The following is a 27531-nucleotide window of genomic DNA, read 5'->3' as shown; positions in this document are numbered from 1 at the left end:
CCCGGGCAACATGGGCTCATCTGTGTGGAGTACAAACTTCTCCCTATGCTATGGCACTGAGGATTCTCCCATCGACCTAAAACATGCACAATAAACTAAATCCTCCATCTGAAGTGTTCCTGACTAAGATTAGGCCAAGATCTGGAGATGGGCCTCAACAAATGATATAACAGGATCAATTAAGTATCATTATAAAGTTATAATGAAAAGGACAATATCTGAAAAATCTATCTCAAAATTCAAAGAAATAATAGAGCCAATATTCAGTGACATGTCATGTGATCCTGCTGAGAACAGTTTTAGTCCCAGTTTAAGTGATCAATTTGTCGACTTGACCATGAATTCTCTGAAGTCTGCTCTTGACGTTGTCGCGCCGTTAAAACAGAAGGTCATTAGGCCAAAGCGCGCCTCCCCATGGTACAACCAAGAACTGCGTTCACATAAACAAAGAGTTAGAAAGTTAGAGGGATTATTTCGTCGCTCTCACACCGAAGAATCCCTAAAAGCATGGAAAAGTTGCCTGCTGTCCTATAAGCAGGCTCTGCGTAAGGCCCAAACCAGATATTATTCAAATCTAATAGAAGTCAACAAAAGTAACACTAAATTCCTTTTCAGCACTGTAGCTAGGCTAACAAACTGTCACAGTGCAGTAGAGCCCTCAATCCCAGCTACACTTAGCTCTGATGATTTCCTCCTATTTTTTAATAATAAAATAAAAACAATCAGAGATAAATTAGATGAAATTACCCCCGCTATTAGCCCTGAACTAGCCCAAGCTGTAAATCTAACGTCCCATATAAATCCACCTGTAAACTTAGAAAGGTTCACAGCTGTTGATCAAGCAGAGATAACTTCAGCCATTATGTCCTCTAAAAGCTCAACTTGTGTCCTAGACCCCATTCCAAGCAGACTCCTCAAAGACATTCTTCCCCTAATTATAGACCCTATTCTTAATATAATAAATACTTCACTCGAAAGTGGCTATGTTCCACAGTCCTTCAAACATGCAGTCATTAAACCTCTTCTGAAAAAGCCTAATCTAGATCCCGACCTATTGGTAAACTACAGACCTATTTCAAATCTTCCCTTCATCTCTAAAATCCTTGAAAAAGTTGTAGTAAAACAGCTTTGTCGCCACCTGCAGGACAATAACTTATTTGAAGTTTTCCAGTCAGGGTTCAGAGCCCACCACAGCACTGAAACTGCACTAGTTAAAGTCACAAATGATTTGTTATTAGCCGCTGACGATGGACTGGTCTCAATCCTGGTTCTGTTGGACCTCAGCGCAGCGTTTGACACCATTGACCACAACATTCTACTGCAGAGGTTAGAATGTGATGTAGGTGTTGGAGGAACAGCCCTCAGCTGGTTTAAATCCTATCTATCTGATAGGTTCCAATTTGTTAATGTAAACCAGAGCTCCTCACCAAGCTCTAAAGTAATTTACGGTGTGCCACAGGGTTCGGTACTCGGTCCAATTCTGTTTACTCTTTATATGCTGCCATTAGGCAACATTATCAGAAAGCATGGCATTAACTTCCACTGCTATGCGGACGACACTCAGCTGTATTTATCAATGAAACCTGATCAGAGCGATCAAGTAGACAGACTTAGTACTTGTGTGAAGGAGATAAAAACCTGGATGACACTAAACTACCTGCTTCTTAACCCTGAAAAAACCGAGGTCATTGTGCTTGGCCCTAAGCATCTACGAGACGCTCTATCTGAGCAGATAGTCACACTGGACAATGTCAGTGTAGCCTCCAGTTCTACTGTAAGAAACCTTGGAGTCTTATTTGACCAGGAGCTCTCATTTAAAGCTCATATAAATCAAGCTTGTAAAACAGCCTATTTCCATTTGCGCAACATCGCCAAAATCAGAAGAATCCTGCCTAAAAGTGATGCCGAAAAACTTATCCATGCATTTGTAACGACTAGATTAGACTACTGTAACTCCCTGCTTGCAGCGTGTCCTAAAAGCTCCATAAAAAGCTTTCAACTGGTTCAAAATGCAGCAGCAAGATTACTAACAGGAACAAAAAGAAGAGAGCACATTACGCCAGTGCTGAAGTCTCTTCACTGGCTCCCCGTCGAGTCTAGAATCAAATTCAAAATTCTACTCTTGACCTACAAAGCCATAAATGACATGGCCCCATCCTACCTCAAAGATGCTATAGAACCATATCATCCAAACAGAGCTCTTCGCTCTCAGAATGCCGGCCTTCTGGTGGTGCCAAGAGTCTCTAAAAGTACTGTAGGAGGTAGAGCGTTTAGCTACCAAGCTCCTGTGTTATGGAATCAGCTCCCGACCCATGTTAAATATGCTGACACAGTCTCTTCATTTAAGTCCAGGCTTAAAACGTTCCTCTTCGAAATCGCTTATGGTCAGAGTAGTTAGGAACAGAAAGATAAACCCACAGCTTCAGCTACGCTGCCCTAGGAGTAACTATGCTGGGGGAAGTATGACAGCTTGAGCACTATCCTCTTCTTCTTCTGACTACTTATGCTATCAAACAATATTTATTTTTTGATTCCACTTGCAAACTGTTCACCGCCTTCTTTTCTTTCTCTCACTCCTGAGGACCTGTGGACCCAGATGCCCCTCCCCTGGTGAAGTGGTCCCTGCCCTGTGTGGACGGTCCCTCATCTGCCTGAAGAGTGGGTCCAGCTCGCCTCCGACGGTCCCTCTTCTGCCTGAAGAGTGGGTCCAGCTCGACTCAGACGGTCCCTCTTCTGCCTGAAGAGTGGGTCCAGCTCGACTCAGACGGTCCCTCTTCTGCCTGAAGAGTGGGTCCAGCTCGCCTCCGACGGTCCCTCTTCTGCCTGAAGAGTGGGTCCAGCTCGACTCAGACGGTCCCTCTTCTGCCTGAAGAGTGGGTCCAGCTCCAGTCTCCTCGTGTCCGTCTGTCCGTCTGTGAGAGTCGGATCTCTCCTTCACTGGAACTCCTCCAGGTTTCTACGCTTTTTTCCCAAAGAGGTTTTTTTGTAGTTTTTCCTGGCCGAGAAGGAGAGTCTAAGGACAGAGGACCCTGGGACATCGTCCCTCGCCACCACAGACATTGTCTGACTTCATCGCCACCACAGACATTGTTGATTCATTTCTCCCTGTGGCCCTCAGAGGCAACTGTTGTTGTGATTTTGGGCCTTACAAAAATAAATTGATTTGATTTGATTTGATTTGATTGATTTGATTTGATTTGATTAGTTAACCATAAATTAAGTCGATTTTTTCACAAAATCTTGCAAAATGAAAAGACTTTTTTGTGTTTGCATTTGGCTTGGGCTAAAAAAACAACAGTGGTTCAACGCTTTTCAGTTCTAATGAGAAACTGCGTTAAAAGATATTCCTTTATTGTCCCACATGGACAATAAAGGAATATCTTTTAACGCAGTTAAAAAGCACTTCTACAAATATAAAATACAAAAAATAAAATGTGAGGCCAAATCAGTCTGAACTGCACAATTGATTGAAATCAATGTGTCAAAATCCCGTCCTGTCTCGTTCTCGTGCATCGTCGTGAGGGAATCGCTTGTTTCCTTCACGACGTGCTGCTGTGTGCAGTGTGTACTGCCCTTGTGTTCTAAAAGTCAAGGTCAGGGACACCAGTTATCTCAGGACTCCATGAAACTACATGTATCGTAGGGAAATGACTTCAATCATAAAAGGCAATGGTGCTACTAATTAACCAACTATATTGCATTGTAGAGATGTAGTTTGTTTTAAATACTCATTTGTTGCATTTTTAGAACATCATGTATTTTTAGAACATCATAGTCAGATTTGTGTTTTAGAGCAGGGGTCCCCAACCACCGGGCCGGGGACCGGGACCGGTCCGCAACGCGTTTGCTACCGGGCCAACCAAAAACTGGAAATAAATAATAATAAATCAGCATCTTCTCCAACGTAACTTTGGCCTGTCACTCATGACACTATAAGTTTGTCTGTGGATATATCATGAAAAGCCTTATAGGAAATTGCCAATGAAATCCATTAAATATAATGGAATTATATTATATCTCTGCTCTTGTCCTGCGTGAGAACATAACTGATACGTGCATTATACATGATACGTCATCGCGGACGCGTCGCATCAAACACGCAGCCCAAAAGTAGAACCACAAGCCAGCAAAAATGAGTAAAAACAAAAGTCTTTGGAGAGCATTTTTGCAAAGGGGAAAATGCCAAGTGAGGAGCAGACGAGGATTTTGGACACGCTCTTCTGAGCCAGAATTCTGCAACTGCTACACGCAGGGCCGGCCCAGCCTATAAGCGAACTAAGCAGCCGCGTAGGGCCCCGAGGCGTTAATAGGGCCCCCAATCTGGCAACCCGTCTTATGCGAAGTGCAAGCGCAGCGTGCACCACTAGTGTAGTAGCGTTGCTGGCGCGGCAGCGCACACAGCGGTAACATATAAGGCACAAACCGCATTTATTTGTAATGACAATCTGGCAACCAAGTCACCAAACCTGCGCTGATTGGGCAACTTCATTGTGCGCGAGGAGCTCGAGAGCAAAACATAAACACAACAGAACATGGCCCTCATGTCCAGAGGAATATATCCCCCCGATGCCGAAAAACGAAAGAAGAAACTTCTTGACGATGTAAAGAAACTGCAAACTAAACAACACTCTCCAGGTATTGAACTTCTCTTACAAAGAGACGGTTAATGCTGCTGTTTGAAACAACACGAGTCTGTCACGTTAGTTCGCTCAGGCTGGAGGCGACGAGAGCTCTGCACCGCGCATAATAATATGTCTGATGAATGAAAAGATAATAAGCTTAACATTTACACCAGCCCGGTAGTGTTAGCTGCAGGTGAGGCCGGTGAGGGGCGTCTATGCCCCGGGTCACTAAGAGGCGGAGATCCGGTCCGGACGAGCGCCGTCTCGTCCAGAACCTCTGACGTGAGACTTTGGAGTGAACAGTGTGCGGCCCTGTCCCGGGCCCCTGTCCCGGGCCCCTGAGCAGGGCCCCTGAGCAGGGCCCCTGTGCAGCCTCAGTCAGAGATGAGCGGTTTGAGTTTGCTCTCTCTCACATCACCATGTGTGAGATCAATCGTGACTCGTGATGTCTGTTTTACTTTGACTTCTTAACGTGCAATAAGAGGAACGTAAAGGTTTATGCACGTGAGGTCCATCAGCCAATCACATTGCAGCATTATTTCACGCAGGAGTCCAGTGTGTGACGTTCTGATCAGAACAAACATTTATATTGTAATTCACTTTTAATAGAGCAATAAAACATTTCAATTTATTTAAAAAGCATCATTAGACTATTTGTTATAAATTATAATAAATTGATAGTGAAAAATAACCAGACATATTATAATTACGTCTGTTATAGAATAATACTATATATTTTTATATAAAAGTGGCAAAGTTGCAGAAACACAGTCTCTTCACAATAGCGAGGTTTGGACCTTCACTTCTCGTTCTGTTCATTCTCTGGGAATAACATTTTTGCACTGTGTAGCTTTATGAGTGTTATCAAGCAATGCTTATGCCATTTGTTTAATTTAATATAACTTGTTTTGTCACTTTGGCAAGAAGGAACAGTTGGGAGCTGTAAAAGATAAATTAGTAAGGATAACTATTAGTTTTACATTTTCAGTTAAAATGAATCAATTTGATAATAATTATTTTTCATAGCCATTATTGTATTGAGTAATTAAGTACCATAATGTATTAATAACTGGCTTTAGTCATTTTCTGCTGGCGCAGTTTCATCACATCATCATTTTATAGCATTACAACCTCAACATTTTACTCTTACTTTAGCCGGCTGGACCACATTAAAATGCACCAGAAGACCCAAAAAAGGTCTGAAAATCTCCCCCAGACCCCCCTGTTCATTAATTTAAACTGCTAATGTGGCTGTAGACCCTTAACGCCCACAAATACACACAAAAACATATCTGGGACGTGTGTTATTTGTACAGGGAGTAGAGGTGATGTCAGCGGAATACCAAGTTGCATTGTGGGATTTAAGTTATCAATATTTGAGCTTGTGAGGTGTTGAGAATAAACTAACTGGCAAACGGATGCCCTGGCGTTTTGGTGTGCTTTGTTTGCGTTGAAGAAAGTTCCCATATGTGAATTGTTTACTGACAATGGCAATAAAACTGATTCTGATGACGTGGTGAGGGGCCCCCAAAAATGTTTTCGCTTAGGGCCCCCTGAAGGCTTGGGCCGGCCCTGGCTACACGATCACCTGTTTTTACTTTTACAAGAGTTTGAGCGCTACTTCCCGCGCCATGACGGCAACAAGATAAAACTACGGAGCAGACTGGATTTAAACACACTGTGGGTGTCATTGTCTCCATCACTCCTGATGGGACCACCTCATGCACAGAAACACGCGCAGGGCCCCCACCATGGCCCCCACCATGGCCCCCACCATGGCCCCCACTGATTCAGCCTGTGGTGAGTCGTAATTTTTATGCACTTATTTTTGCCATATTTCTCTGATGAGGACACATGGAACTGTGCGTTATGTTACTCCAATTCGGATCTTTTGGTATAGTACACCTATTAATGTACAAACGCGTCTTTTCCGAGCTGAATCCAACGGAAGCTTAAGCCCCGCCCACTTTCGCTCAAGTTAATCTGACCGCGACATAAACTGGCACACCGGTCCGTGAAAAGAAAAGATACATTATTCCGGTCCGTGGTACAAAAGGGTGGGGACCCCTGTGTTAAAGGAAACAAAGGCCCGCTGAGGAGAACAGATGATGTATGAACATGACCTGGAATATCTCTATATGTTCAAATCAAACATGGCTTTTACTGATAAAAAATGTAATGATGATTTATTCTTTAAAACACTGGGCATGATGATCACTTTGTTTAGACATTTGGTGTTTTGGTTCTCAGATCAATCAGTCTCTACCGTATGCTTCGAGTTCCAGTGTTTAAACCTGTGCGTCCTCTGATCTGATGGTCACCACCTAAAGTCATGGGTCAGTGAGGCCTCTGCAGCTCAGTGAGCCTGGAACTCTGGAGGAGAAGAAGATGAACACTTCTTCTCTACAACAGTGGCTCTCAACCTGGCCCCTCATGAGGTCACGAAATCATTTCAGTGGGGAAAATCTAAAATGTATGCAATAGTCACAAACAAGGCTTGACACCCTTCAAAAACATTTATAAATATAGATTATTATTTGTATGTCCACAGCATTAATCATGAGAAATAAGACTACTATTATTTAACGGTAAAAGTTCGAAAACAAACTTGCACTTAGCTCATTGGCTGCTTTCTTTGTTACACCCACAAACATAAAAATGTCTCAAAGTTCAGTTTCTGCAGTCTCTTCAGTCCAGAGAGCTCTCAACATGTCTGTGACTCTTCTCTTCACGCTCCTCGCTGGTTTACTGGCGCTGATCTTGCTCATTTACATCAAATATCCTTACTTTCTACACGACTTAAACTACACCATCACCGTCCTGGGCATCGGCCTCCGCACGGAGCGCTTCAAGAAGCAGACGCCCTATTTCACCATCTTGGACCGATTTCTGGAACACGCGAAAAAACAGCCGCACAAAACGTTCCTGACGTTCGAGGGCCGCGCGCTGACGTACGGAGCCGCGGACCGGGAGAGTAACAAAGTGGCGCGCGCGCTGCAGGCCCGCGCGCGCCTGGCGGAGGGCGACACCGCGGCCGTGTTCGTGGGGAACGAGCCGGACTTCGTGTGTCTGTGGCTCGCTCTGTCCAAACTGGGATGCACCGCGGCGCTGCTCAACACCAACATCAGGGCCAAGTCACTGCTGCACTGCTTCAGCTGCTGCGAGGCGAGGCTCCTGGTGGCGGCGGCCGGTGAGTGCGAGGGGCCCCTGTTAAAGGAGGCGTGCCGGGGGTCTCCAGGTGCTTAGTGTTGAATACAATTAGATCCGTTTGGTCTGTGTAAACAGCAATATTGAGCTAAAAGAACTTTAACAACACCTTAAACAGGTCCGTTGACTGCAGATCTGATGTGATTTATTTTTTATATATATGTTGTTGTTGTTGTTGTTTTATGGCGGTTGGCATCCGAGTGTTGCATTACCGCCAGACTTTATTCCTTAGACTGTTGTTGCTGTTGTTATTGTTTTATGGCAGTCGACAGCCGAGTGTCGCATTACCGCCAGACTTTATTCCCCAGACTTTGTCGTAGTCCTAAAAGTTGTTCTTCCAGTGCTTTGACCTCCAGTGCTTTGACAAAGCCCAAGAGGTCATGAGATGCCTTTGTCATTGACTATATATGTTTTGACTATATATGTTTTTACTGTGGAAAAGCGGCTACGTGACATTTGATCATCACTACATGTATCATATAGTGTCTGCGCGATGACGTCACGCAGACACTATATGTTCTAGTGTTTTTTTATTTTTAATATATTTTCCATTCGGCGCGTTTCAACTCCTTAACGCTTTAACTGATTTCATCAAGTTATACCTCATTACGATCGCTTTCACAGTATTACGTGTGCTATTATTTTTGACATTTGAACAACTTGTACTTTTGCAGAATTTTAAAAAGTATTAGTACTTTTTCCCCAGTGAAATTAATGGGGCATTAGGCTTTATTAGAAGGGTAGGTGAAAACAGGACTTTTCTGGGCGCCTCAGTTATAGGATGATACGACATTACCCAAACATGCAGGAATCAATCAAAGTTCAACTTTGAGCAAACTATTGATGAGAAAATTGTTGTTACAAGGTTAAAAGCGTATCCAAGTTACTTTCACATAGTGGTTCACATTTAAAATAGTGTTACTCAAGAGAGAGTGAGAAAGTACTACTTGGGTACTGGACTGAACAATTTGGATACACAATGTATTTAAAATCATCTTTAAGATGTATTAATTAATGTACGTCATTTGTCACTTGCACCAGAGTCAGGACTAAACATGGACCGTCCTCCTGCTGGTGCCAGAGTCAGGACTCAACATGGACCGGCCTCCTGCTGGTGCCAGAGTCAGGACTAAACATGGACCGGCCTCCTGCTGGTGCCCAGAGTCAGGACTAAACATGGACCAGCCTCCTGCTGGTGCCAGAGTCAGGACTAAACATGGAACGGCCTCCTGCTGGTGCCAGAGTCAGGACTAAACATGGACCGGCCTCCTGCTGGTGCCAGAGTCAGGACTAAACATGGACCGGCCTCCTGCTGGTGCCAGAGTCAGGACTAAACATGGACCGGTCTCCTGCTGGTGCCAGAGTCAGGACTAAACATGGACCGACCTCCTGCTGGTGCCCAGAGTCAGGACTAAACATGGACCGGCCTCCTGCTGGTGCCCAGAGTCAGGACTAAACATGGACCGGCCTCCTGCTGGTGCCAGAGTCAGGACTAAACATGGACCGGCATCCTGCTGGTGCCCAGAGTCAGGACTAAACATGGACCGGCCTCCTGCTGGTGCCAGAGTCAGTACTAAACATGGCCCGGCCTCCTGCTGGTGCCAGAGTCAGGACTAAACATCGACCGGCCTCCTGCTGGTGCCCAGAGTCAGGACTAAACATTGACCGGCCTCCTGCTGGTGCCCAGAGTCAGGACTAAACATGGACCGGCCTCCTGCTGGTGCCAGAGTCAGGACTAAACATGGACCGGCCTCCTGCTTGTGCCCAGAGTCAGGACTAAACATGGACCGGCCTCCTGCTGGTGCCAGAGTCAGGACTAAACATGGACCGGCCTCCTGCTGGTGCCAGAGTCAGGACTAAACATGGACTGGCCTCCTGCTGGTGCCAGAGTCAAGACTAAACATGGACCGGCCTCCTGCTGGTGCCAGAGTCAGGACTAAACATGGACCGGCCTCCTGCTGGTGCCAGAGTCAGGACTAAACATGGACCGGCCTCCTGCTGGTGCCAGAGTCAGGACTAAACATGGACCGGTCTCCTGCTGGTGCCAGAGTCAGGACTAAACATGGACTGACCTCCTGCTGGTGCCCAGAGTCAGGACTAAACATGGAACGGCCTCCTGCTGGTGCCCAGAGTCAGGACTAAACATGGACCGGCCTCCTGCTGGTGCCAGAGTCAGGACTAAACATGGACCGGCATCCTGCTGGTGCCCAGAGTCAGGACTAAACATGGACCGGCCTCCTGCTGGTGCCAGAGTCAGTACTAAACATGGCCCGGCCTCCTGCTGGTGCCAGAGTCAGGACTAAACATGGACCGGCCTCCTGCTGGTGCCAGAGTCAGGACTAAACATGGACCGGCCTCCTGCTGGTGCCCAGAGTCAGGACTAAACATCGACCGGCCTCCTGCTGGTGCCCAGAGTCAGGACTAAACATGGACCGGCCTCCTGCTGGTGCCAGAGTCAGGACTAAACATGGACCGGCCTCCTGCTTGTGCCCAGAGTCAGGACTAAACATGGACCGGCCTCCTGCTGGTGCCAGAGTCAGGACTAAACATGGGCCGGCCTCCTGCTGGTGCCAGAGTCAGGACTAAACATGGACTGGCCTCCTGCTGGTGCCAGAGTCAGGACTAAACATGGACCGGCCTCCTGCTGGTGCCCAGAGTTAGTCCTGACTCTGGGCACCAGCAGGAGGCCGGTCCATGTTTAGTCCGGCCTCCTGCTGGTGCCAGAGTCAGGACTAAACATCGACAAGCCTCCTGCTGGTGCCAGAGTCAGGACTAAACATCGACCGGCCTCCTGCTGGTGCCAGAGTCAGGACTAAACATGGACCGGCCTCCTGCTGGTGCCAGAGTCAGGACTAAACATGGACCGGCCTCCTGCTGGTGCCAGAGTCAGGACTAAACATTGACCGGCCTCCTGCTGGTGCCCAGAGTCAGGACTAAACATCGACCGGCCTCCTGCTGGTGCCCAGAGTCAGGACTAAACATGGACCGGCCTCCTGCTGGTGCCAGAGTCAGGACTAAACATGGACCGGCCTCCTGCTGGTGCCCAGAGTCAGGACTAAACATGGACCGGCCTCCTGCTGGTGCCAGAGTCAGGACTAAACATGGACCGGCCTCCTGCTGGTGCCAGAGTCAGGACTAAACATGGACTGGCCTCCTGCTGGTGCCAGAGTCAGGACTAAACATGGACCGGCCTCCTGCTGGTGCCCAGAGTCAGGACTAAACATCGACCGGCCTCCTGCTGGTGCCCAGAGTCAGGACTAAACATGGACCGGCCTCCTGCTGGTGCCAGAGTCAGGACTAAACATGGACCGGCCTCCTGCTGGTGCTCAGAGTCAGGACTAAACATGGACCAGCCTCCTGCTGGTGCCAGAGTCAGGACTAAACATGGACCGGCCTCCTGCTGGTGCCAGAGTCAGGACTAAACATGGACTGGCCTCCTGCTGGTGCCAGAGTCAGGACTAAACATGGACCGGCCTCCTGCTGGTGCCCAGAGTTAGTCCTGACTCTGGGCACCAGCAGGAGGCCGGTCCATGTTTAGTCCGGCCTCCTGCTGGTGCCAGAGTCAGGACTAAACATCGACAAGCCTCCTGCTGGTGCCAGAGTCAGGACTAAACATCGACCGGCCTCCTGCTGGTGCCAGAGTCAGGACTAAACATGGACCGGCCTCCTGCTGGTGCCAGAGTCAGGACTAAACATGGACCGGCCTCCTGCTGGTGCCAGAGTCAGGACTAAACATGGACCGGCCTCCTGCTGGTGCCAGAGTCAGGACTAAACATGGACCGGCCTCCTGCTGGTGCCAGAGTCAGGACTAAGCATGGACCGGCCTCCTGCTGGTGCCAGAGTCAGGACTAAACATGGACCAGCCTCCTGCTGGTGCCAGAGTCAGGACTAAACATGGACCGGCCTCCTGCTGGTGCCAGAGTCAGGACTAAACATGGACCGGCCTCCTGCTGGTGCCAGAGTCAGGACTAAACATGGACCGGCCTCCTGCTGGTGCCAGAGTCAGGACTAAACATGGACCGGTCTCCTGCTGGTGCCAGAGTCAGGACTAAACATGGACCGACCTCCTGCTGGTGCCCAGAGTTAGGACTAAACATGGACCGGCCTCCTGCTGGTGCCAGAGTCAGGACTAAACATGGACCGGCCTCCTGCTGGTGCCAGAGTCAGGACTAAACATGGACCGGTCTCCTGCTGGTGCCAGAGTCAGGACTAAACATGGACCGACCTCCTGCTGGTGCCCAGAGTTAGGACTAAACATGGACCGGCCTCCTGCTGGTGCCCAGAGTCAGGACTAAACATGAGCCGGCCTCCTGTTGGTGCCAGAGTCAGGACTAAACATGGACCGGCATCCTGCTGGTGCCCAGAGTCAGGACTAAACATGGACCGGCCTCCTGCTGGTGCCAGAGTCAGGACTAAACATGGACCGGCCTCCTGCTGGTGCCAGAGTCAGGACTAAACATGGACCGGTCTCCTGCTGGTGCCAGAGTCAGGACTAAACATGGACTGACCTCCTGCTGGTGCCCAGAGTCAGGACTAAACATGGAACGGCCTCCTGCTGGTGCCCAGAGTCAGGACTAAACATGGACCGGCCTCCTGCTGGTGCCAGAGTCAGGACTAAACATGGACCGGCATCCTGCTGGTGCCCAGAGTCAGGACTAAACATGGACCGGCCTCCTGCTGGTGCCAGAGTCAGTACTAAACATGGCCCGGCCTCCTGCTGGTGCCAGAGTCAGGACTAAACATGGACCGGCCTCCTGCTGGTGCCAGAGTCAGGACTAAACATGGACCGGCCTCCTGCTGGTGCCCAGAGTCAGGACTAAACATCGACCGGCCTCCTGCTGGTGCCCAGAGTCAGGACTAAACATGGACCGGCCTCCTGCTGGTGCCAGAGTCAGGACTAAACATGGACCGGCCTCCTGCTTGTGCCCAGAGTCAGGACTAAACATGGACCGGCCTCCTGCTGGTGCCAGAGTCAGGACTAAACATGGGCCGGCCTCCTGCTGGTGCCAGAGTCAGGACTAAACATGGACTGGCCTCCTGCTGGTGCCAGAGTCAGGACTAAACATGGACCGGCCTCCTGCTGGTGCCCAGAGTTAGTCCTGACTCTGGGCACCAGCAGGAGGCCGGTCCATGTTTAGTCCGGCCTCCTGCTGGTGCCAGAGTCAGGACTAAACATCGACAAGCCTCCTGCTGGTGCCAGAGTCAGGACTAAACATCGACCGGCCTCCTGCTGGTGCCAGAGTCAGGACTAAACATGGACCGGCCTCCTGCTGGTGCCAGAGTCAGGAATAAACATGGACCGGCCTCCTGCTGGTGCCAGAGTCAGGACTAAACATTGACCGGCCTCCTGCTGGTGCCCAGAGTCAGGACTAAACATCGACCGGCCTCCTGCTGGTGCCCAGAGTCAGGACTAAACATGGACCGGCCTCCTGCTGGTGCCAGAGTCAGGACTAAACATGGACCGGCCTCCTGCTGGTGCCCAGAGTCAGGACTAAACATGGACCGGCCTCCTGCTGGTGCCAGAGTCAGGACTAAACATGGACCGGCCTCCTGCTGGTGCCAGAGTCAGGACTAAACATGGACTGGCCTCCTGCTGGTGCCAGAGTCAGGACTAAACATGGACCGGCCTCCTGCTGGTGCCCAGAGTCAGGACTAAACATCGACCGGCCTCCTGCTGGTGCCCAGAGTCAGGACTAAACATGGACCGGCCTCCTGCTGGTGCCAGAGTCAGGACTAAACATGGACCGGCCTCCTGCTGGTGCCCAGAGTCAGGACTAAACATGGACCAGCCTCCTGCTGGTGCCAGAGTCAGGACTAAACATGGACCGGCCTCCTGCTGGTGCCAGAGTCAGGACTAAACATGGACTGGCCTCCTGCTGGTGCCAGAGTCAGGACTAAACATGGACCGGCCTCCTGCTGGTGCCCAGAGTTAGTCCTGACTCTGGGCACCAGCAGGAGGCCGGTCCATGTTTAGTCCGGCCTCCTGCTGGTGCCAGAGTCAGGACTAAACATCGACAAGCCTCCTGCTGGTGCCAGAGTCAGGACTAAACATCGACCGGCCTCCTGCTGGTGCCAGAGTCAGGACTAAACATGGACCGGCCTCCTGCTGGTGCCAGAGTCAGGACTAAACATGGACCGGCCTCCTGCTGGTGCCAGAGTCAGGACTAAACATGGACCGGCCTCCTGCTGGTGCCAGAGTCAGGACTAAACATGGACCGGCCTCCTGCTGGTGCCAGAGTCAGGACTAAGCATGGACCGGCCTCCTGCTGGTGCCAGAGTCAGGACTAAACATGGACCAGCCTCCTGCTGGTGCCAGAGTCAGGACTAAACATGGACCGGCCTCCTGCTGGTGCCAGAGTCAGGACTAAACATGGACCGGCCTCCTGCTGGTGCCAGAGTCAGGACTAAACATGGACCGGCCTCCTGCTGGTGCCAGAGTCAGGACTAAACATGGACCGGTCTCCTGCTGGTGCCAGAGTCAGGACTAAACATGGACCGACCTCCTGCTGGTGCCCAGAGTTAGGACTAAACATGGACCGGCCTCCTGCTGGTGCCAGAGTCAGGACTAAACATGGACCGGCCTCCTGCTGGTGCCAGAGTCAGGACTAAACATGGACCGGTCTCCTGCTGGTGCCAGAGTCAGGACTAAACATGGACCGACCTCCTGCTGGTGCCCAGAGTTAGGACTAAACATGGACCGGCCTCCTGCTGGTGCCCAGAGTCAGGACTAAACATGAGCCGGCCTCCTGTTGGTGCCAGAGTCAGGACTAAACATGGACCGGCATCCTGCTGGTGCCCAGAGTCAGGACTAAACATGGACCGGCCTCCTGCTGGTGCCAGAGTCAGGACTAAACATGGACCGGCCTCCTGCTGGTGCCAGAGTCAGGACTAAACATGGACCGGCCTCCTGCTGGTGCCCAGAGTCAGGACTAAACATGGACCGGCCTCCTGCTGGTGCCAGAGTCAGGACTAAACATGGACCGGCCTCCTGCTGGTGCCAGAGTCAGGACTAAACATGGACCGGCCTCCTGCTGGTGCCCAGAGTCAGGACTAAACATGGACCGGCCTCCTGCTGGTGCCAGAGTCAGGACTAAACATGGACCGGCCTCCTGCTGGTGCCAGAGTCAGGACTAAACATGGACCGGCCTCCTGCTGGTGCCCAGAGTCAGGACTAAACATGGACCGGCCTCCTGCTGGTGCCAGAGTCAGGACTAAACATGGACTGGCCTCCTGCTGGTGCCAGAGTCAGGACTAAACATGGACCGGCCTCCTGCTGGTGCCCAGAGTCAGGACTAAACATGGACCGGCCTCCTGCTGGTGCCCGAGTCAGGACTAAACATGGAGCGGCCTCCTGCTGGTGCCAGAGTCAGGACTACACATGGACCGGCCTCCTGCTGGTGCCAGAGTCAGGACTAAACATAGACCGGCCTCCTGCTGGTGCCAGAGTCAGGACTTAACATGGACCGGCCTCCTGCTGGTGCCAGAGTCAGGACTAAACATAGACCGGCCTCCTGCTGGTGCCAGAGTCAGGACTAAACATGGGGAATCTGCGTTTCAGTTTTATGCAGCTAAAATCTGAAACAGTCTTCCTGAAGATGTGAGACAGGTTCTACTCTGACAATGTTCAAATCTAAACTAAAAACAGTTTTGTTTAGCTGTGTGAAAGGATTTTCTTTGCACTCTTCTCTTTTACGTCTTAAACTGTTTTGTGATTTGAATGCATTTTTCCTGCTGTGTGAAGCACTTTGAATTGCCTTGTGTATGAAAAGTGCTCTACAAATAAACTTGCCATGCCTGAAGTTGCCTCAACCCAAAGTAGGACAAAGATGTAGATTATTATTATGCAGGACTAGAACTGCAGAAGGCACAGCTTGTGTAATAAGGGCTGATTAGCACCAAGTCCAGACGTTCAGATGTTCTCAAATATCACTCTCAAACTAGTAAAAGTTCAGATTTATTTCTTAAGTTAAAGTGATAATGTATTTGCTGTAAAAAATACTATTCGAATTAAAATGTCTATACTTTCTCTCTCATTTCATGCTGTACCTGTTCTGTCAAAAAACCTTCAGGCGAGAATAATCTTCAAAACAAATGTGACGGAAAAATACTCTACCCTATTCAACTATAACGTAAACAAATAGATTAGAAAGACCATGTTTGGTTTGAATGAGTCAGCTGTAAACAGGAAATTAATATCTATATTTTGTAGATTTATACATCATAATGTTCCCACAAGCTGTAATGGCTTTACAGAACACAGCCTGCAGAGAACTCCCCAGAAGTAACAAGTACCACAGTTTACTTTATATTACTGTGTCATTCTTTCACTTTAGTAACCAAATCCAAATACATTAGGCCTTTTATTAGATGTTTTTAATATGTTTTAATGTTATTTTTCATCGTTTCTCCATGAAATGCACTTATTGTTTTGTGTGCTCCATTATGTTGCTGCCCTCGTATCGCACGTTTGCATGTGTTTTCCGTTCATTTTGACTGATCCTTTTTGCTCTTTGTCAGATCTGCGTGGGGCGGTGGAGGAGGCTCTTCCCAGTTTGAAGGATCTGGGCGTGCGCGTGCTGCTTTTGGCCCAGGACGGCGGCGTGGACGGCGTGGAGGGCCTCTCCGACGAGATCCGCGCGGCCTCGGACGAGCCCCTGCCCCTTCAGCTCAGAGCGAACGTGAAAGCCAGCAGCCCGGCCGTGTACATCTACACGTCTGGGACCACAGGTAGAGACCCAGACAGACACAGAGAGGACAGTTTAGCAAGCTTTATTGCGGAGGTTTTTTGGCGCTCAGACCTCGGCGGAAGACATTGCGATTACGGGCGCTCCGTAATCTAATCGGGAATAGATGTCTCCCCCAGGGCCTGGAGACTGGTGGTGGTAGATCTGGTGAGAGGGTAGAGAGGATGATTAGGATGAGAGGGATGCAGAGGAGGAGGAGGGGAGGTGGTGGGTCGCGGTACGGTCTGAAGCGGCCGAGCAAACTGCATGAGGGTTTAAATGGGACCGGCTGTGCGCTGATTGGGAGCAGAGGCGGTGCCGTGCCACGGGGAGGAGTGACTTGGGTGCGTTGATTGAGATTGTGGAGCGAGGGGTGATGTCCCGGGAGTCCCCTGTCCTTAGACGCTCCTTCTCGGCCAGGAAAAACTACAAAAAACCTCCTTGGGAAAAGTAGAAACCTGGAGGAGTTCCGCGTGAAGGAGGGACCCGACTCTCACGGACGGACGGCATGGGTGCGTTGGTTGAGCTGGAGGGGCAGGCGGCCCTGGTGTAGCAGTGGACGTAGATGGAGTTAGGTCTTCCAGGCTGAATTTACGCAGGCTTCATCACTCGGCTGCACTGAAGGCGCATTCTATTCATACGGCACATTACGTACGCAGGGAGAAATATTGGCGCAAGATCAGTCCAAGACAGGAGACTATCTTAAAACAAATAGATAATTCTATTAGAATGAAGTACATTGCAGAGCGGGTATTTAAAATGTTTGTTTACATGTTGCAGTTGTATATAATCCAGTATAAAAAGGCCTCTGAGAAACGTTACCACAGCCAGAAAATGAATCCAAGTTCAGCCTTTTCTCATGAGGTCATTGAGAATAAAAGTGTTTAATTTACACTTTGAACTGTCTTCCCTAATTTCCCTTTGTGCGGTTCATTTTGGACATTAACATTCTAGAGGAAAGAGAAGTACTACTCGTTGCGCTTGGTACATTTTTTTAGTTTGTACCCGTCATTTATCTCCAGCAATGAAATCACAAAAATCCCGACAAAAAGCAGCAGTAGCTCGTTGTTTGTCTTAAGTGGGATCTACTTCTTTTGGATTTTTATGACTCCCCAACAACTCTCAAGCTATTGTCAATTATCAATGATGAAATTTGTGTCAGTTAATCCATTTTGCTTTTTGATTTGTCACAGTTGTTTGCAAAAATCACTCTGATGTGGCTTTTCAATTATGATTTTTTTTTTTCTCATTCATGCACTTGTTCCACTGTTCCTCATTTGTTCTTTTCAGGGCCTGCATTTCTCATTAATAATCATTTTAAATGCTTGTAATTATTCGTGATTGCCAAAGTGGGGGTTGCAAGATCATTAAAAAAATGATCACAGTGTATTTAATCTCTTCTTAACAGTATATTTTGGAGAAATTGGGTCAAATTAACATAACAAACTACTGAAATAAACACACTTAAGCTTGATTTGAATATTTTTAGATCGTTTTCCCATTCAACATTTGTTTTAATTTAGTTTATTTGATTGTTAATTGCTTTACAGTTCTATGTACATTGGTGGACAATTTTTACACAGCTCAAAAATCACTTAAAATGAACTTGTTCCATCTACATTGTGATTTTTAAGCTTCAAACATGAATTCTACATATCAAACAACCTTTACCTCCGCCCCGGTGTCTGACAGGTCTCCCCAAAGCCGCTGCCATCTCCCAGATGAGGATGTGGTACGCCTCCTACTGCCAGAGTTTTGCCAGAGTGAGATCAGACGACGTGCTGTACCTGTGCCTCCCCCTGTACCACAGCGCCGGGATGCTCATGGGGCTCGCAGGCGCCATAGACCGAGGTGAGGGCCAACACGGCTTCAGGGTCCTCTGGTCATGGAGTCAGCAAGCGTGAAACATTGTCTTCGCACGACACTAAAATGTGATCTGTCAGAAGAGATATTTATACCAATAACTGTAAATTAGAAACTAAATGTCAGATTTGAATTAAATGAATAAAAACTGTGTAACAAGTGATCATCTTAAAGTCCTCTCCTGACCTGATCTTATACTTATTATTTACATTTTGGGTCATAGTAGTTCAACATTGTGTTTGAAAAGTCTTTCACACTTTCAATATTTCATTGTTAAACCAGACAAACTGTAATTTGATTTAAAACTAGGTCACGTTTCTGCTTCAGGGTCCAGTACCTGCTTGTTATTGCTCGGTCTGCAGTTTCCACATTTATTCAAATATTCAAAAGTGTTTTAGTATGAAAAAGTATTCTTGGGCTGCCCGGTGGTGGAGTGGTTATGACGACAGTACATATGCCAGTTTCGTGACTTTTGAATCCCAACTCCAACAATAAAGCCAAAAACCCCTCTTACTATGTGAGTGGGCTCGCCTCTCCACAGACCTGACCTGTAGCTGGTGGCGTCATCTGCTTTGCTTCACCCCACAGAGCTGACTTTGTGCAGCTTTCCACCAGCTCCTTTTTGCATTTGGATAATCCATCTTCTAACTCCATTTTCTTTTACAAAATTGTGTTTTTGTTCTTAATTTGCAGGTTTGACGATTGTGTTGAAGCGCAAGTTTTCTGCGTCTCAGTTCTGGGACGACTGCAGAAAATACGAGGTGACTGTGGTGCAGTACATCGGAGAGGTCATGCGCTACCTCTGCAACACCCCCAAGGTAAAAACAACTGCAACCGCTTCATTCGCTTCACTGTGTGGTTGAGGTGCAGAGCCGTCCAAACACGCGCCTGATCAAAAACTGGCACTGAGAACAAAATTAAAGCCGATTGCTCATATAAAGAAATATAAATATCTGCTCAATATATCGGTCAATCTTTAGAAAAAATGCATGACTGTAATAAGAAGATGAACTGACATGGACTTGAAGAACAACAATGGAACGACTAAACCTGGTAGAACACCTAGTCAAACTATTACGGTATTTTAGTTTAACAACAACTATTACTTATGATTTGTGTTTGACAAACTAGTCAAACATGTTTTGTCAACGAATTTTTCAAACTATTCTGAAACAATGTTATTTTCATTATGTTACCACCTTTTCATTTCCCTCCCTCACTGTTGTGTTTGTTTGAGAATACAAAACGGTACAAAAAAGGGAAATTTATCAAGGGTTGTCTGTTATTTAAGTGACATTTGAGTCCAAGCGTTTTGACAGAGCTGAACTTGTCAAAAATATTACTCAACCAAGAGTACTGTTACTTCAAAATGATATTACTGGAGTAGAAGTGCTAAGTAGTGGTTCAAGGAATTGCTTGAAACTGCTACTAAAGTAAGAATAACTGTCTTAATAATTATAAATCAGATGTTACGTTCAAAGTCAATGTCATTTGGAGCACACGCATTTTTAAAGGACAAACCAAAAGAAAAGCTCATGTCGTCTATTTGTCACTTGTGGGAAGAGTACACTGTAAGCTTTATTACTTAAGTAGGCGTAAAAGTTTGATGACGTCCAAAAACTACCATATGAAGTACGTTTCTGCGTTTTTTCCCTCAGAAAGACAACGATAAGAACCACAAAGTGCGGGTTGCCCTGGGTAACGGCCTCAGAATGGACACGTGGGAAGAATTCCTGCGGAGATTCGGCAACATTTTCATCTGTGAGTTCTACGGCTCGACAGAGGGAAACGTCGGATTCATCAACTACGTGGGGAAAGTCGGGGCCACCGGCAAAGAGCATTTTCTTTCTAAAGTAAGACGTAAACAAACGGGTTTATTGCATGGATAAACCGTACGCAGCGGCACGGACGTTTAACACGTTTAGCTTTTTGATTGTTCGCTTAAACCAGGGGTGTCCAAACTTTTTTTCACCAAGGGCCACATTTTGAAACTTATATGGAGCAGAGGGCCACAAACAACCCGACCATGTTGAATTTGAAAGTGAATACTGAAAGATTTTGCATTTGGCATTGTTCGATGAGCCTCCACACCTTTAATAATACTTGGGACATTAATAATAGGTTGTTATCACATAAAAATGCTTCAATTCTTCCAATTTTATAGTAAAAAGTACCACTTTTTGTTGTGTGGACCAACTTAGCAGGAAGCCGGAGGGCCAACAAAAATTGGTCTGCGGGCCGCATTTGGCCCCCGGGCCGTAGTTTGGACATGCCTGGCTTAAACGATCCTCTTGATTGTTCAGGTCACGATGTAATAACGAACTGCAAAAATAATAACAAATGTGTGAATTTTACAAGCAAAAATCATTTCATTTCATTTCTATTCAATTTTATCTCCAAAACCTTAAATCTAAATGAATGGAAGTTTGTGTCAACTTAACTCTATTATTGGGATAATAGCCTCATCAGAAAAGTTCCACAGCGCACCTTTAATTAACGCTGATGTTCTGAACGATCACAGGCGCGGAGTCCGTACGCTCTCATAAGATACGACACAGAAAACGAAGAGCCCGTGAAAGACTCTAAAGGCTTCTGCATCGAGGTTCCCCGAGGTGAGCGAGTCCCTGAACGCAGCACGGCACATGTTCTCGTACTTAGTGTCGAGTGTATGATGACTTTAAACTTTTCAGAATGAGGAAAACAGAAGCTGTCTCAGTCCAGATTGATGTGCAGCACTTTAAATTGAGTTTTAAATATTTATCAATCTGGAGAGGCTGAAAGAGACCGGGACAAAGTGTCAATAAGCAGAGAATTCAAACTTTTTTGAATCCAGTGGAGAAGAAAGAACAGACATGACATGTTTCATATCCAAAAATGCACAAATGTTTTCTGAATATTCATATTTAAATTGCCTCTGACAGGTTGAACTAAACAACAGTTTTGTAATTGATGACATCACACTAGGAAATTAAGATAAGATATTCCTTTATTGTCCCACATGGGGAAATTTCATTGTTGCAACGCAGGTAGATACAGAAGAAAAGGACAGATAACTTATAGGAAGTTTAAAAAACACTCTTAATAGAAGAACTCTTATAAACAAAAACTCTTATAAACAAAAACTCCTATAGACAAAACCTCTCATTTCTTAATAAGGAATAGAGGGGAAAAATAAAGATAAAATAAAATAAAAACAGCTAGCGTAAGACAAAATGATACTAATAATAATGGTAAAATAAACACTCTATTTTCATCAGTTATATGCACATGAATGTGACATTATTGCATGTGAGTACGACAAACAGCAAACACAGGGCAAAAACTCATCTGATGTAACTTTCTTTTGAATTTGACAAATAAGAATATAAGAGCGACTTTATTTTGTTGAATTAATGTTAGAGAGTCAAAAAAGTTCTTTTTTTGTGTAAATTGTGCATAAACTTTGACTCTAGCGTGACGTCAGTTTCCTATCATTTTCTACAGATTTCTCAACGTTTTCTCCACAAATACCTACAGATATAAATAAACAAAATAAAGTAAAAATGAAAATCCTAAAATCCTGTCACTTTAAGATGTTGAGGGTTGAATACTTTAAATCTATGCCCCATGAATGATTTAATTTTATGTTGTCGATTGCATTAATTTGTTGCAGTTATTGTGATGTTTTCTGTAGCACGTTTCATTGTTTTTTGTGCAATGACAATACATTCCCATCTTGAAAATATGTAATCGTGCCAAGCCTAATAAAACTAGTTCTTTATGTCCCTTAAAATGCACTACCCGTATTTTCCGGACTATAAGTCACATCTTTTTTCATAATTTTGGCCGTGGTTTGACTTATACTTATATAATTAACTTATATACTTACACTCCGGAGCGACTTATGTGTGATATTATTTGTTATTTTCACACTTGCAACTAGATTTCATACTCCAGTACAACTTATATATGTTTTTTCTTCTCTATTATGCATTTTTTGGCTGGTGCAACTTATACTCCGGTGCGACTTATAGTCCGGAAAATACGGCATATAAATCCCATGCACGACTATTAGTATTATAAAGAATTAAAACTAGAGTAAATGAAAATGTAAAAGAATAATTGTAGAACTTTTGTCAGTTGTTTTTGATTTTTTTTTGTGAGTGTGTGAAAATGTACTGATTATTCTGTCTTGTTTGTTCATGAAATTAATATTGAAAACCAATTAAATTTGTTTTAACTTAACAAAATAAAATCAAAAGTTGTGATCTAGCTACATGAGGGGAAAATATTTAATTTAATTTCGTTGTCTTATCGTCACCAAGCCCATCTAAGAAGCATTTTTTGGAAAAGAACATATAATTCTGCCTTAACGTCCTCATGGTTTTGCTCCAGGAGAGACCGGTTTGCTCGTGGGGAAGATCATAAAACACTCACCGTTTGAAGGATACGCAAAAAATCCACAACAAACCGAGAAGAAAATACTGAAGGACGTTTTTGCCAAAGGAGATCGTTACTTCAACTCCGGAGATCTGCTGAAGATGGACCAACATGGGTTCGTCTACTTCCAAGACCGAATCGGAGACACCTTCAGGTAATACAACAAATACACAAGTTATGACAGTAATACGGTAATTTATTCACTCTTAATTGTTTTATTTTTCATTTATATTCTGCATCTCACTGATGTTCACTGTATTTATGTGTTTCCTGACTCAATAAATAAAATAAATACATTAAATAAATAAAATACATAATATACATAATATACAATAAATAGCTAAAATAAATAAAATACATAAAATATAAATACTAATGTAAAAAAACTAACGTTTTTAAAAAAAAATCACAATACTGAAATTTCAACCCTAGTTTGAATCTAAGAAAAAGCTTCATTACTCGATACAGACTTCAATACCACAATTGTAATAAAAACACCCTTTTTCATTAGAATATATCTCAATGGTGCTAAAATTTGGAATGTGAAAGAAGTCACCTGCATAACCTCTGCTGGGGTTACATAAGGGCAATCGTGTATTTGTGGAGCACCAAGTAAATTTCGCTGTGTTTAGTGTCCAAGGACATCAAATACACAAATACACAGAAAGAGATGTTTCCATTTGTTAAAACAGAACAACTCAGTTTCTTCTCAAATCAGACTTTTAAATACCAGTAAGTCAAATCAGATAGTTATTAAGTTTAATTTGGATTATGAATGCATCGCATGATATGGTTTATGTTTACTTTAGAATACATTCTAAATCTCAAAGGAAGCAAGCAAAGCAAGTTTTATTGTTGCTTTAATACATTTAGTTGAAGTTTTAAATTGAAAACATAAGATAAGTTTCTAAATAACTTCTATTTTTGTAAATCAATGACATATTCTACTTACTTTACAGGTGGAAGGGAGAAAATGTTGCCACGACTGAAGTGTCTGATCATTTACTCGCGGTGGATTGCATCGAGGAGGCCAATGTCTATGGAGTTAAAGTTCCAGGTAAAACACGTATTTTAAGTTCAATTTAAAGTGCAACATTTCAATTTAACACCCAAATGTATTTTTGTGCAGAGGTTGTTAACTCAGAACAAACAAAGTAGTGTCACATTAGTATAACACAATAAACTAAAAACTACTACGAACACTTAAACTCACAAAAACTATATTAGAGAATTATTTTAGCCTCTTGGAATGTTGGAAGATGATGGACCTTTAAATGACTCCAGATGTTTGATGTGTTCTTGTCCTCCACTTCAGCTCCCACGTTCACAACGTTTTTACAAATATTACACTTTCCTGTCCCTGCTGTCGGCCGGTGAAGTCATCCCATATTGGATCTTTTTGTGCCGCCATTGCCTGCATGAAATAATAACATTTACATTTTTGACAAAACTACTAGGCAGTAAAATGGTAAAAACAATTTTATACTTTTTATTTCTGTTATATATCTTATTCTTATGATATTCAGAATGGCAGCTTTACAATCACAAAAGTGAAACATCTTGAAAATCTTCCACAAACAAGTGTAAAGAACTACCGTATTTTCCGCACTATAAGGCACACTTAAAAGCCTTTAATGTTCTTAAAAATTGACGATGCACCTTATAATCCAGTGCGCCTTAAATATGGATTAATTCTGGTTGTGCTTATTGACCTCGAAGCCATTTTGTGTGGTACACGTTTTGTTTCGCTTAATACGCCTTATAATCCAGTATTATGTATGAAAAATGATCGAAAATAGACCATTAATTGACAGTGCGCCTTATAGTGTGGAAAATACGGTATGTAATAATCAGTTTATAATTGACGGAACACAACACATGTACGTGCATTAGACAGGAGCACAGCAGAGAAATGTGCAGATAATTGCGCTGCAAAGAAGTGATTCACTTCATGTTCCACATTGTGTATTATTGTGTATTATCGTGTATTATTGTGTATTATCATCATCGTAGTCGGGGCAAGTAAGAGGTTTCTTCACAACAGTTACAACAAGCCCCTCTTATTGTTTTGTACATCACCTGTTTTACTTTGCCTTTTAACAAACCAGCGCCACTAGTAGTTTTGTGACGAGACGTTACTTTCGTTTTACAATCACTGCCCAAATAGTGCCTGATCAAAAATCAGACTTGATGACAAAATTATAGCCGATATTAATTGCCTGACCCGCCAGCCCCGCCCACAAAACGTGTTGGGAATGGCTGGTCAGGCAACGATATTCAAACTTTTTCATAAATCAGCCGATCTAAATACTGTATGTATTCATTCATTTATTGATTGGGATTTTTGGGAAGACTCAGGCTGGATTACAAAACACTGAAACTGCATTATAAACTATTCCGGTTCTGTTGTTACAAATGAAGATAAAGGGTTCAAAGATTTAACACTGAAATAAAATCTGCTGCTTGTAAACAAAAAAATCAGTTGTGCAGTTTTGATGCTGAAGTCTATTAAGTTTTGCGCTTGATTATGTACAAAGTGTAAAATACTGCTCTGCTTATGTGTGATGTTAGTGTTTTATTGGTGTGCTGGATGATGACCCTTGTCCTCGGCTGACAGGACACGAGGGCCGTATTGGGATGGCAGCGCTGAAGCTCAGAGACAACATGGACTTTGACAGTGGAGCAACACATCAGCACATGAAGAACTTTCTCCCAAACTACGCATGGCCACGATTCATACGCATACAGGTCACTTTTCCTCAGCTGCTTGTTTGGGTTTTTTTTGTCAGAGAAATGACTGCAATTGTTCTTTGGGGATAAACATAAACGTAATGGGTATCAATTTAGATTAAGGCATAGATACAAAGCATTTAGAAACATCTATTGATCATTGACCAACAAACTAGTCATTTAATAATCATTTACCAGGGTTAGTAATATATGCTTTGTATCTTTGCTTTATTATTCTAAAGTGTCTTCAACATGGTATGAACTGTTTGGTTCACACAGGAGAGTAGAAAAGAGTCGTTTCCACCATCAACATATGCAAATAGACATGTAAATAAATAGGCTAGTTATCTGAGTATATGTATTATATTTGGAAAGCACTGGTCAATGGTGGACCCAGCACTGACTTTTAATTGTCCCATTGTAAAGGTTGGCCTCAGGAAAATTAATTTGAAAAAAAGTTGTTCAAAGTCAAATTAAACACAAAGGTGCAGAAATATCACCTTTAACTCTGCACCTTTCTGTTATTTTTTGTTTGTTTTAATCAGCTCTTTTGCTGCAGCGTCTGTCTGTCTGTCTGTCTCTCTGTCTGTCTGTCTGTCTGTCTCTGTGTGTGTGTTTCGATATCACTATATTTTTATACATAATAACAATAAAATAATTATGACTGTTTAAATTCTATGATAAGATATGGGATACATATTGAAATGTAGATAATATTGCAAATGTTGTTTTGAAGATACGCAAAATCCCAATATTGACTGTATCTTTTATAGTCCAAATGCTGCAAAAAGAGCTGATTAAAAATAAAACTGAAAAAGTATTGTAAACTACGGCAATACTGGTATAAGGTGATATCTCTGCATTTTTGTGATTGACATTTCACATTTGTCTGATAATTAAACCTCACCTTTATAAGAGACTTTTGTGTTGGTTTGACACAATATGGTCCGAGTATGAATATTGTATTGATAGTTTTTAATGATTGTATTGATATGTTTGCGCAGGCCGACCTGGATGTGACTGGCACGTTCAAACAGATGAAGGTGAAGCTGGCGCTGGAAGGTTTCGACCCGACCGTGGTCAAAGAGCCTCTGTATTTCCTGGACGACAAACAAGGCTACATCCCCCTGACGCAGGACGTTTATGACGGCGTAATGGAAGGAAGGCTCAGGCTCTGAACCAACTACAGCTGAAGCCAAAATCATCATGACAAACCGGAGTTTTCGCTTTTACTGACGTACTTCTGGAAAGATTCCTCCAAAGGCAGTGTGTAATTTTTCACCTGCTCGTGTCCGTGGAGGTATTATTACTGCGCCTGGAATATTCCACTGAATGGCTTGAATCTCTTCTTTCTTCATGGAGACAAGCAGGTGACTCCATCCAGCCAAGTTACCAGGCCAGATCTGTGGAGAGGCGAGCCCATTCACATTCATAGTTTTTTTTTTTTTTTAAGTGTTTTTAAGCAACAAAACACCTGTAATTTATCAAATTCAAGATGGATAAGTTAAATACTGTGGAACATTTCAGCTAAAGCAATGATGTTGTCATGTTGTAAATCAAAGTAAATCTGTGTCCTATGATTTCTCCTTTGTTTTTACGTTTACAAAATGTGGTTTGTGACAATAAAATAACAATATACAATGTAAAAAATGTACAAATAACTATATCTATCCATTATCCAAATCCATTAATATCACTTGAATGGAAAAAGCTGTGTTTGAATAAAGCATTGTCCAGATTTCTCATATGCATTACATTTTATTTTCATACAATTAAGACATGTTTTAGTCAGTTTCCCAGTAGGACATTGATTCTCTTCACACACCAAAAACACTAAACCAGACCAAAACCAGGACTTGACTCAGGTCTAAACCAAAAATCAAGACTAGGATGAAACCCATACTTTATATTATTTATAAAAGGACAAATATGCTCAAATTAAGACTAGCCATTCCAGATTTCACCTG

At 44.7% G+C, this 27531-nt stretch overlaps 1 protein-coding gene across 1 annotated transcript; it reads left to right on the top strand.

Moving 5' to 3' along the window:
• Window positions 1-7299: 7299 nt before the first annotated feature.
• Window positions 7300-26943, top strand: LOC140381183 (long-chain fatty acid transport protein 2-like). Its single transcript, XM_072465203.1, has 10 exons — window positions 7300-7812; window positions 16347-16556; window positions 18245-18403; window positions 19109-19233; window positions 20074-20268; window positions 20937-21027; window positions 22790-22988; window positions 23794-23891; window positions 25452-25582; window positions 26569-26943. The coding sequence occupies exons 1-10, from the start codon at window positions 7332-7334 to the stop codon at window positions 26740-26742; spliced, it is 1863 nt and encodes a 620-aa protein (XP_072321304.1). The 5' UTR covers window positions 7300-7331; the 3' UTR covers window positions 26743-26943.
• Window positions 26944-27531: the final 588 nt, after the last annotated feature.

Source organism: Eucyclogobius newberryi, unplaced genomic scaffold (assembly GCF_026437365.1).
Source record: "Eucyclogobius newberryi isolate DKJ021-1_F unplaced genomic scaffold, fEucNew1.0.hap1 SCAF_5, whole genome shotgun sequence".
Lineage (NCBI taxonomy): Eukaryota > Metazoa > Chordata > Actinopteri > Gobiiformes > Gobiidae > Eucyclogobius > Eucyclogobius newberryi.
This window is presented reverse-complemented; position numbering and strand designations above follow the sequence as displayed.